This window comes from Limulus polyphemus, unplaced genomic scaffold (assembly GCF_000517525.1).
Source record: "Limulus polyphemus unplaced genomic scaffold, Limulus_polyphemus-2.1.2 Scaffold302, whole genome shotgun sequence".
Classification (NCBI taxonomy): Eukaryota; Metazoa; Arthropoda; class Merostomata; order Xiphosura; family Limulidae; genus Limulus; species Limulus polyphemus.
In genome coordinates this window covers 606,550-619,791 of record NW_013665912.1, presented here as the reverse complement: position 1 = coordinate 619,791, position 13,242 = coordinate 606,550, and the positions used below count along the sequence as shown (strand labels likewise).

At 32.6% G+C, this 13,242-nt stretch overlaps 1 protein-coding gene across 1 annotated transcript in view; it reads right to left on the bottom strand.

The window, feature by feature from the left end:
- Positions 1-13,242, bottom strand: part of LOC106457203 (reelin-like) — a 134,478-nt gene that overhangs the window by 47,322 nt on the left and 73,914 nt on the right. The window contains 6 exon segments of the mRNA XM_022383037.1: positions 660-767; positions 1,637-1,778; positions 3,281-3,530; positions 8,334-8,484; positions 9,429-9,649; positions 10,707-10,930. Of these exon segments, the coding sequence (XP_022238745.1) occupies positions 660-767; positions 1,637-1,778; positions 3,281-3,530; positions 8,334-8,484; positions 9,429-9,649; positions 10,707-10,930 (1,096 nt within the window).

The window sequence follows — 13,242 nt, the reverse complement described above, 5'->3', positions numbered from 1 at the left end:
CAATTTGGAAGTGCAAGCACTTTGGTTTTCCAGCATTATCTTCAAAATCAAACTTTCTTTAAACTTCTTAAAAGACTCTTCAGAGTATTAAACATAGTTAACTATAAACATTCTATTTATATTGTATCTTCTGTGATACATAACAAATTAAATATTTATTTTAATTACACAAAACTCCATAATTTACCTTACTACTCTAACAGTATTCTATTAGAACAGTTGAATAAAAAAAGTGTCCTCTGAGTTTTCTAATGCAAAAATTTAAATTATAATGTATTCTATCAGTAGGATAGTAATACATTTATTATACTTTAACAATTTTCAGTAATTTTAGATAGAATACACTGTTATATGAACAACAATGACAATACTCTCCATAATCTTTGTGTAATGCAGAAGAGAACAACTACTCACAAAAATGCAGAGTTAACAGGTACTCTCTCTTCAATGGAAAAAAAACAAGTAATATCAATTATAAAACAATAAATCAAATGAACTGTTAATTTTGAAAAGCAGATTTTTTATTTTATTTTTTATACATTAAACTGGAAATACTGACTAGTAAAAACTTGAGTACAGAAAAAGATAAAATTTATTTTCATAAAAGACGAACAATAGATAAAAAAAACACACCATCTAACATGGAAATTAATCCCTACCATAACAAGATGCCGTCTCTTTGCAACCCATTGCCAGTTCAAACTGTATATAGCTGGATTCTGTGACCAGAAGATCTGTTGTAATTGCATACCTCTTGTCATCAGGACCTAAATTTTAAAACTGGTTAAAGATCTAAACCTTATGGGAAAAATATATAAACACGCTTAAATATTAAAACTGTTTCCTATATGTTAGTTATATCAAAAAAAATAAATGAATACTTAAAATTTTGGAACAAATTAAACTTTTTCAATATCAAATTGTGAAACAATATACAGACATACATTAATGATACTGTAACTAAAATAATGTTAAGAAAAAAAAGAACATGCTAGAAATTAAACTAGTGTAAAAATTACAGTAATGTCAGTATTAAGATTTTCCCACATACTTGTATACTCTAAGCTGTTTCTTAAACTTAATAGGCTATCAGTAATAGTACATTCATTCACAGAATAGAGGCTACTGCTGTCTTTCAATACAAATTTTATGGGAATATACGTTATGAGCGTGTGAAAGACACTTTTTAATAAAAAATTTATAGTTGAAAAAGGTTGTTTGATTCTAGAAGGGATTCTATATGAAAAATAAATAATAATAATAATTCAATCCTCATCCTTTTCAAAGTTTCTTCATAAGCTGATCAAATTTATTTTACAATAAACAATAAATAAAGGTTAATTCTAAAAAAAAGACTAGTAGCTAATTTTCTTTTGTATTTTGTCATTTAGCAGCACACTGTCAAAAAACTTAGTTTTCTAGTTGCTTTGTTTGACACTTATTTAAAGTGTAACCTTTGTGGAAAGACCATGTACAGATAAAAAACACTTTTTAAAGATAATACTAATTCTTTCTTTATTTTCCTTAAAATTTCTTTAAATCAGTTTTTTATTAATACTTATTTTGGTTTATCATAGATAAATGTTTCACATTCAAAATATTTTTCTTTAGTTTTTAAGAAAAGAAAAAATGTCACCATTAAAATGAAGAGCATTGTCTAGACGTCCACAAACAGGTTCTAGTTTGGCCCCAGGAGTTAATATCCAGTTGGCCTCATGAGTTGCAGTGAAGTCATCATTTAGTGCTGGAAGGCCATTTACATCACCCCCAATATAGATCTCAAAATAATGGAATGAAACATTTAGTACTTTATTGACCTTATCACATATCTTAAACTAGTAGAAGGTCTACAATAAACGCAATCAAACTTTTACACAACAAAATAGATTAAGAATTAAGCTATTACATTCCAAAAACATTAATAAACAATACTTTTCCTTAGAAAATATCTGTGATTTTTTTTTACTGAATTTTTTTTTACTAAAATTTATTCTGCCATTAAAATTCAAAACATTTCAAATTGGAGTTCACCATGTTGATTAAGCCCAAACAAAACTAACAGTTTTTTCAAATTTAATCAAGTGCATAAAACAATCTGTAAATAGTTTTAACTTCTAAGAATATAATGCAGAAGCAAAAAATGTTTTGTCTTATTTTTACCAAAGTTGTTCTTGAGGTTTTACCTTTGGCAGTTTATACTTACATTGCTACTTAACCCTAATTCTATTGATCTTATTTCCTCATGCAGAAAATTTTTAATTGAAACACTAGGATAAAAAATACCACAACTAGTTTAACAAAAGAATCAGCTTATTATCATCAGCCATTACAAGATTTGTAATCATTGTTTAAACCAGTCAGTTTACAATAAACTGATGGCTGATTGCAAAGTATAACAAGTTGTGATATTGTAGCAGTGAAATGAAGGATATACATTTGATTTTTATATTGTCTAGTAAATAACTGAGGCCAGAAACCATTCTATTCATAATCCACTAAAGATTGTTGTCATGTTGAAAAAGAAAAAAACACATGGTTCCTTCAACAAGTAATGAAAAATGTTAATATTCTCTCAAAAAGAACTTATGTTGATATTACTTATAATGAAAATAGCTTTCCATAATTCAAGCATCATTAACAGATAGCTTCTAATAGTGTAACCTTGTCAAGAGGAAATACAGAATTTGTCAAAATATGTAGGCTATTTACTTCACCCAAAAATTTATGAACGCTAGCTGTTTATCAATCACAAAGTCAAAGGGTAGAAAATGTAGGTAATAAATGTTTCAAAAATATTTTTCCATTCTTAAAATTTAACAAAGGAAATCAGCAAATTAAAAGATAAAAGTAGTGATTATCAACATTAATAATAACATATATATATATATATATATATATATATATATATATATCTACTTCTTGTTGCCTGTCTTACTAAAATTATTCCTCTGTAATATCCATGTATATTAGATAGAATGAGCTGGGTTTTGTTAAAAAGAAACTATTCTGTAAATTAGCATGGATAAAAAAAAAATTTAATTTACATCAAATTAACTTTTATTTTCTGTTACATAATTATAACATTCCTTTATTAATTGGTAATATGTAATAAGTAAAATTCTAGTACATTTCTTTAAAGCATGCTGTTCAATGACTGACAGCTGTGAAGACTATAAAGTATTTTTTTAAAATTCACCACAACAATAAAGCAGCCTAGATCAGCTGGGCCTTCTTTAAATCTATACTTGAATAAGTATTTATATTTATAATAGCAACTCACTTGATCAATAGCCCAATCTTCAAGAAATATTCCATTAACTGAAGGTTGCCACCAACGTAATCGTGTTGTGTTGGTACGAGCATGTGGTGGCAATTCAAGAGCTACATAATGTTCCTTGCTTCCAAAACTGAATTCCTCAAGCAACCACCAATTCACACCTCCATCTACAGAAAACTGTAAGAGTATTGGCTGAGCAGTAGGTGAAGGAGGTACAGATTCACAGCCCAGCTTTATGTAGAACTGAACAGAGCTACAGATCAGAAAATATGTTATATATCTAATTATTATATTGGTAAATTTAAATATACTTAAATTACATCTAGAAAAAGTTTATTCTCTACAGTAGTAAAAAATTTAAAACAAGCACTCATCTTTAATACAAAAAAACAAGAACCTGCTTGGCTTAAAACTTATATAATTGCACAGAACATAAATGATAGCTCTCCTCAATACGAGAGAAACACAACCTCCTTGCAGTAACTCCCCCTAAGCACTTGTGCTTAAAATAACTTTATTCTTAGACAAAGCAAGAAGAGCATCTATCAGAAATGCATTTTCAGCTAAGAAAAATGTGAACTTCCAAGATGACACCTCACCTCTTCCCATAGAATAACTAGCATCCCACAGTGAAATGGTCAAGGGGTTGGTGCAAACAGTAAACCAAAATGAGATCCTTCAGAAGGCATCTGAAAGGAAAGCCAGTGGAGTGTAACACCTGATGGCAGGGGCACCATAGGTATACACCTGTGGGAGACTGCATCTTGTCTCAACCAGGGTATACTTTTCACCCAGAAGGAAAGAGAGGGAAAGTCAAAAGAGCCCCAAGTGTCACAGGGATGGGCAGAATTTTGTGCATGAATAACCGAGCACCTGCACATAAGTAGTTGGCAAGCCAAGAAATGTTGTGTGGTTAGAGTATGATCAGATCATATGGTGTGTGCCTGACCTCAACTCAACTCAACAGACAGGCACAGGGGTGACAAACCCATCCAGCTGTAGGAGATGAGCATACTAGCTGTTTGAGGGGTGATCCACACTACACAGACAATGCTACCACCATCCTACTTCCCACCGTGTTATGCTATACACAATCAGTGAGAAACTCTTCAAGGTGCACCACTCTAGTGGTTAGGAACTGGTAAATGGCTAAGATCTCTCATGCTTCACTTGAAGAAGGGGAGGAAGAATTTGTGTTGGGGAGATGCAAAAAAGTGTCCACATCTCCACCAAACAACTGTCAGAAAGGAGACAGTGCAATGAGTGACTGTAAAACCCTATTTTTAAAAGTCTGCAACCATGAGCTAAAAAAGTGGGCTGTCATTTCCTTGTTGTCAGCTTTCTACATGATAATCCTTGGAATGGTACTGTCTGGATCGGGCACTTGAGTAATTCTAATACCACAAGGATACATTCAGCGATTTTGTGGAAAACCTCACCTCGACAATGGGCAAATGGCATGAGCACTTTCCATTACCCCTGACCCAGTGCATACCCTGAGAGTCAACACCAATCACCTAACAGAATGCTATAAGAGGGAAAAGTGTGATGTAAAGGAAAATGTACTTACCCTTCTCAAAACAGTGTGTAGTTTTAATGAAGAGCAGCAACTGGTATGAGTCAAAATCCCGCAGGAGATAAAACAGCCAAATGATGAATATAATAGGAGTTGAACATGTGTGGATTCATTCACATGCCAATCTGAAGGATTTCGTCCAAGGGTTAGTGGAAATGAGATGCAAGAGTGAGACAGTTCATAAATATGATTCGATGAAATGTGAAAGAACAAACACCCACCTGAGCAGCCAAAGTTTTAGGAATAAAGGTCAGGTCTAGGTAGAGGAGAAAGTAAGTATTGATAAAAGAGAATGTGGGAAACATCGATGGCATATATATCTGAACAACAGTGACCACAGGCGACAAGAAGGAAATATGTCTTCAGAGAAAGATGGTATAATGAACATGAAGCCAACAACACAAACGGAGCACTTGTGAGAGAGTGTAAAACCACATCAAGGTCTCATTCAGCATGGGAGTAAAACAAAGGGGTTGGTGAAGAAGGAAGGATTGGAACAAAGTGGACAGGACAGGAGAAGAGAGAGAAAAAAAAACAGATGGGAATAGGAAAGGAAAAATGTGAAAACCTACAATCCATGGTAGATAAACCATGAGAAAAAGGATGATAGGTGGATCACAGGATGGTCCACAGGAAGGGAGTGGATGATGGACCAACATTGAAAAATTTGCTACGTCTATTGATATACAAACAGAGCTGAAAGATGATTGAAATGAGATAAGAAAAAGGCCACACAGTCAGAAAGTCCAGCCCTGTGGGCAACAGACCAAAAAATTCCAACATGTGAAGATGATGGAATGAAGTTGGAGCAAGAGAGAATAGGAATGGGCAAAGGTAGAATGGACCTGAATTCTAATTGATGAAGCAGAGAAAATCAGGGTTGTGCCAGCCAAAGAGATGCCACAAACATGACTCGACCAGGAGTATTGCATATCAAAGTGAGAACACTAGGGAGAAGATGAAGAGAACAGGCATAAAGGAAAAGGTGAGACCTATCCTAGCTGAGAACATCAACCACCGGGACCAAAGAATGAGGAATTGGGGACCAAAAGATGGGAAGTTTGGTGTTGAGAGGAATGGCAAAGACATCAATGAGAGGCATGCCCAACTGAGAGTGAACCCAATGAAAAGCCTAAGGGTGTAAAGACAATTTCATGGGTAGAACCCTGTGCAGCTGAGTGAAGTGATCTGCAAAACAAAGAAAACATCTAGAGGACAGGGTGATCAGAATGTGTAAAAGAGTGTCTGAAATGTCAAGCTTGGTCATCCACAGTCTTGGTGGAAAGAATCATCATAGAGAAAAGAAACCTTCCATATGGAACCAAGGAACGATAAGAAACCAGTGGAGAGATAACAGGTTGATAACCAAATTCTAGTCCTCACTCTTCTTGGAGCCAGAAAAAGATTAGAATAATAATCAGGTATTGGATTAAACATCCTCTCAATGATATTCTTGGCCAAGGGATCTGAGACCACATCCTCAAGATGCAGAAGATAAAAGAGGACAAAGAGAAAAGGAAAGGAAGTGAAGAGATAGGCTGTGGGTGACAACCAAAAAAACCCAACTGTCATACAAAAATGGAGATCAAAGGCTAGTGATGAGAGACAGTTGATCCCCAAACAGAGCTAGACCCAACAGGGTAGTCACCAACAAGACAAGCAACAATCCTTACATAGGGTAGTGGTAGAACAGGAAGAGAATGGCAAGGTAGAGAAAGATAAGAAATAATAGTAGACAATGAGAATTGATGCCAGGCTGCCTCAGTCTGGGTCTCCCAAGAGTCGGGAACACCCTAAACAACTTTGGGCAAAGAAATTGAGCCCAATGAAGATGATGGAGATAAGTATAAAGGAGGTGTAAATTAGCTAGGAGCATCCTCTTGCAACAAGTCTCAACAGCAGAGGAACCAAGTACAAAGAGATAGAGCAGAAAAAGATTTATGAGCAAATGTGATAAAAAGAAGAGAACAGAATTCTCCAGACAACCCATCTTCAGCACAGTGAAGTGCCACAGACATAAGGTGATGCGATGAGAGGGAACTCATGAAGATTGAAAGAAAAGAGACAAAAAAGGCACTAAAATAGAATTAGAAGTTAAGGAGTACACCCCATCCCCCAATTAGATAAAAGAGATTCCAAAGACTGGAAATGAAAAATGGCAGTAAGACAGGACAAAAGAATCAAATAGATGAGAAGGGCAAGATACGTTAATATGGGTGTGCAATTGTTCAAGAAATGATTCTGCATGGACCCTAATTTCAGGTGAAGGAGGGAAGGCAAAGTAGTCTTGAGTATGGGTTTCATGTAGTAAAGCACTGGAGAAACCTAATGACAAAGAGGAAAGAGAAAGAAAAGAGCATACTTTCAAAATCATGTCAATGAAAATATTAGAAGGATGAGGATTGTCCTCCACAGATAAAGCTGTGCCTAGAGGGAAATAGCCAGTCAAAATATCATCCTGATCATGTTCAAATTGTGGAAGTGGAATGTCAGCCAAATGGACTGGAAATGGAGACCAAGAGTGCATGAAGGAACCTAAAACACATTGAACAATAGCTGTCATGTTTTCCACAGATAATGAACCCCTAGTAGCTAAAATAGATGTAGGTCCCACATTAAGAACATTGTCACTATCACAGGATGAAGCAGAAGTTGCCATCACTTGAAAATCGATAATGGTGGGTAAACAGGAAAAATAAAAGAAACCAGTTAAACTTCAAGGAAACATTAAGTTTCATAAACTGCAGCAAATCTCACATAAATGGTTAATAAGTATAAAAACACATCTGTCTGAGACAATGCTGAGGAAAAGAATGAAGTTATTTTGAGAGCAAGCACTTAGGGAGAGTTACTAGGCAAGAATGTTGTGTTGCCCTCCTATTTGTCTTTTGTTTTATAACAAAAACATACACAGTCACTTTTTGGAATCTACATCTTCATTTTTATCTTTATCATGTTTTCCAAGAGAAAACCATCTCATAAGAGCTAGTTGATAAGCATTAACATACAACCAGCCTTTGCAACTACAAAATGATTACTTTTTACTACCCTTAACCCTAGAACTGCCAATTGGGTCTGAAGTCATCAGCTTTTAAACAGGGTTCTTAATGACTTAAGACATACAAGAAATATAAACAAAAATACTATCTACATTGAAGTTAATCTCACTAATTACTGGTGAGGTCAACTATGTATTTTATAAAAAAATGAGTGATTTTTACCCAATTTTTTTGTGGGGGAAGTTCTTTGCACTAATTGTTTTAACAGGAAAAACATAAAACTACTTGCTGTAATGGAACATGTAGACACCACTAGTAATATAAGGTATAAAAACAAGTTGGTAATTTGGGGGTTAATACAGTTAGACCTGGGAGCAATTTTTAATCTAGAAGGTTTTCTACATAAGAGGTAGGTGCAATTTCACCTAAGCTCTTATCACAGAATTCATTTTTTTCATAGTATTTCAAAATGGTTCTATACCTAACAACAGACAAGTCCAGATCCTGTGTTACCAACATCCTCTCTCCTTGTTGTGAGAAGTAGAGGCTTGAACCTGTGACAAGGACACCACATCCAGAAGACACTTCTGCACCACTCCACCTCTCCCACAGTTTTGGATCTACTGAATCACCTGTAGAAATTAAACATACAATGTAAAAATATTGTGACCGAGTCTGCAGCATAGTGTTCATAAACATTTCTAAACACAAGTATTTTCACAAAATAACTGTTTTTTTCACCTGAATCATAAAATATTCCTGTCTACAAATGCTAGATTAGCTTATCAATACCTTTACTAAGAAAAATAATCAACATATTGTCATTCAAGCATAAATGTTAAGTTTTTGGTCCTTTAGTTCACCTGTTAGAATACAATTACTATATTTGAATTTTAGTAGTCACCTGTATAAATCTTAATTATATTCAGTTTGGGGCATACTGAATCATTTAGAATTATCTTAACTATTTAAAGTTATTGGTGCAGGCATTTGATTTGCATTAATCAATATTCAAAGTTCTGAATTAACTAAATCAACTTTAATGAATTAAATTTTAGCAAATTATATGCCTAAAATATATATGTTTGAATGAAACCCATTTAATAAACAGTTTCACTGAAAAATACTTGATAGTTTTAAAAAACAACATATCAAAAAAAAATATAGTAAAATTTTTATAGAATCCTCCTAAACAATGGTAAGTAACCAATGAAAATCAACTTCTCAATTAATAATGTTCAAAATGCAGTAAATGATTCTGTCTACTTTTCAGCATCTTATCATAACATTTTTCTAATGTCTTTTGTCATATAATTGTAATATTTCTAGCCTCAACCCTAACTAATATACTATGAAATCAGTGAAAGACTAATGGGTAATGCTGAGAACTAATTCCATGCTATCAAATACAAAATATGTAAAAATTTATGTTGAAAGTAAAGATAAATCACACAAATGCTCTCTTGTTATTATCAAGTTTATAAAAAGCATACCTGAAAAATTATTTAAATTTAGAAGCATATCATTTGCAACTTGTAAAAAAAAAAAGATTTTTTACAACAAAATATATCAATACCTGCAAATACTTCTTTCAGAAAGCTGGGGTTTGGTTTGGAAGCATAGCAGAAATCTCCATCATAGTTGTCATCACAGATACACATAATGCCATTAATACAGGAGCCATGGCCAAGGCAGTGAAGTGGGCAGGCTGGTCCAATGTAAACATTATCAACAGACCAGTATGGAGGAGCTTCTCTAAGAGAGTAAAATCCTTGGTACCAACGGAAACGTACTATGCTAAGAAAATGGAATATATTTATCATTATAAAAGTTGTAAATTCAATTACAACAAGACAACTACCTTGGACATGCTGTATCATCAATATTCCTATCTGGTTAATATCATTATCTTATCAGATGATAAAGGGGCAGCATGAACATATCAAAACCTTAAATTCCTATCTTTTGTCATCTACTTAACCCCCACCATAATAATCCTCTGTAAGTCCTTGATGTTTTCTCTCGAGTAAATTTTCTTGTTTCAAGAAGTTGGCTTCCTTGAAACCATATAATCTCTCACTGATATCTGTTAATTCTCAGTTTTAAAAGTGAAAGTAGAATCCAAAGTCTTTTTCTCACCTATAGAGTGAAGATAAATTATCTGAGAAAGAACTTGCTAGATAACCACTAACCTAAAAAATGCAGGTTCTTCTGTCAACTAATAAGTAACAATACTACTGTCCCACTGTTTGTGATTGAATTTGGCATGAAGAATTATGAAACTAAGCAAAAATTACAAACTTTTTGCATCATAAAGACATAAGAGCTTCTTCATCAAAACATGGTTCATCAGTATTATAATAAGAAACATTTAAAAAAAGGTTAAACTCTCATTACAATAATACCAGATGAACATATTTAAAGTTATTGAATAAATGTGTAGGCAAAATAATAACTATTCATACAGAAAATGAGCTTAGATTGTAAAGATTATAACCTATCTCAAATGATCACAATTATAAATCAGCAGATAATCTTTAGACTATCTGAAAACTATGTTCACATGCAGTATCTTCATGAGCATTATAGTACACTGGGTAATCATTATATTATGCCTGATGAAAGTTATTTAGACAAAATATTAATCATTTATTCTTTTTCACTTACAGCAAGTTTATCCATTTCTCTGTATTTTTATATATTTATAATGCTGTAACTATATTTATTTTTTATGCTTTATATGTAATCAACATTATCTATTCTTTGGGAAGACATTAAAATATTTCCAATCATTACATATACTTCTTCAAAAAAATTAGAAGAAAACCATGAAAAATGCAACAGATTTACTTACCCACATATCTGTAGACCTTTAAGGGGGATAATGACTCGTTGCCAACCAGTATGAGTGTTACTGTAATATATAGTTGGAGTCTCCACTTGGTGAAGACAGTCAGGACCGTGACTGTAAGGAACACAAGGACTTTTTACCAGTTCCCAAGTCCGGCCACGAGTCACAGAATATTCAAGTCGAACAGGATAGTCTGCTAACGAAATAGTGCCACAACCAACTTTTATCTGTACAATTAAAAAAAGAAATTTGAATTTATAATTTTATAGCTTTAAGTTTTAGTTTATATAATTTTTAAACATTCATTTTTCAAGACATGAATAAGCTACAAATGCACAAACAATTATTACTGAAAATAAGATGTTGGACAAAATGAGGTATTTGCATCTAGTCAGTCACTACATCATGACAAAACATGATTAGTCATCCATAGATATTCATGTGAAAGAATATTACTTTACACATTAATATCTGTTAACATTATTTGATTCTAATAATGTCAATATTTAATACATAAAGCCATGCTCTACAATTTTCCAAGGAAAACTACTAAAAATAAAAATAGGCATATGGCAAGCTATGCACAAGTTTTTAAATACTTCCTCCATGATGCATGACTAAAAATATGGCAAAAAGTTATACAGTAAATAAATACATGTATTTAACAAACTGTACAATACACTTACCCCCATGAAGCAGTAGACAATGTCCATGATCAATAACACCCAAGGCTAAATTTAGCATCTTACTTTTACCAGATTTTGTGTGTTCAAATTAGAACTTTAGAAAAATTATGATAAATTGTGAATGTGAAATATACACTATAGAATATTGAGCTATGTGGTATATCTGCAGATAATCTTTAATACAAAACTTAAAAGTGAAATGCAATTTCATGTTGGTATGTGCATAAATTATTGGTTAAGAAATGAGAAAAAAGTAATTTTACACATTCAAATACACTTAGTTCATTACGATTTGATGTATTCTTGCATCAATAATGTCATACCGTTAGAAACATTTTTCTTAGACCATGACATTACCAAACAGCTTTTATGTAACACAGTATTTAAAAATTTTTATTTTATAACTGTAAATATGTATTCCGTAATTTCTATTATAACAAGATAATCAAAAATTGTTAATTTAAAAAGGGGAATATGGATCATAAAAAAATACAGAAATAAGTTGAATCAGAATGCAAAGATTATATTTTCAAGCCTACAACTAGGTACTTTAAAAAAGTAAACAAACTAGGCTGGAAATATTGTCTGCATTATTTTCTCAAGTTACAAATCCATATTTTGACTTCACTAAAATTGATAAGTTGGGTTTTGTAGCTAGAGAAAATAATGCAGATGCTATTTCCAGCCTAGTTTGTTCACTTTTTTTTAAAGTACCTAGTTGTAGGCTTAAAAATATAATCTTTGCATTTTGATGCAACTTGTTTCTGTACTTTTTTGATATTCCTATTCCCCTTTTTGAATTAACAATTTTAAATTATTTTGTTTCTTAAGTTTTTTATGTCCATGTATGGTGAATAAATTTTAAGCTACATATGTGCATATGCATTCAGTGCAATGTTACATGTTTTTCAATAGTTTACTGTTGCATTGGCTTTTATCCACCCAACCATTATTTACTGAGCCAGGTGGTTTCTGTGCCTGAGGTTTCATGTAATCAAATGTTTAACAAGTGTCGAGTACAAAGGAAGCCACTCACAACAACATCACATTTATTATGTATTTATAGCCACATAAATCAACTATCAATGAAAAATAATCAACTCTTTAAAAAGGTAATGGACATTCACAGTGTTCCATATAGTATATATGTCTAGGTTTTGGTGTAAAATAACAAGTCAATTTTGCTGTTGGTGTTGTGAAGTAAAAATATGAAGAGTAATTCTAAAAATTATTCTAAAATATGCACTCACAATTTCAGCAAAGTATGAAAATCAGTAGAATAAATCACTACTCACAAGAGTAGAAAAATATACTATGGTAATTGTCTACTGTTAGAAAACTCACTGAATTGCATTCATTACTATTTTCCAGGTTTTAGTAAAATATTCGTGGCTATATTTTCTGTAGTGGCTTGTAAACTATAATCAATAATAATAAGGCTGGAAGCACTGTCATAAATATAAACATTGTTTACTCTAATAAAATGAAGCATTTCCAACTAGTATAAAATGAATCATTACAGACTAGCATAACAGTGTTAAATGGCTTCTACATTTCTGCAATGCTTGAATGGCTTCGAAGAACTTATGTTGGTAGCAAAGAAGAACATAGAACATTTTAGAGGGTGGATATCTCGAGTTTCAAGAATGAACTTAAAAATAACTCTAAAACCTTTACAGGAGTTTGTTTAATAGCTGTGGTTAAATTTTGGCACAATATACCTAGCTGTTTTTGCTGTAGGCTTCAGTGCTTAAATGACTTTGAGGAGAAACTTGGCCAGTAGCAATGAAAAAATGGATAAAATCTCTCCTTCTCTTTCAAGAATCAACATAAAAATAGTCCTATGGCCTGCA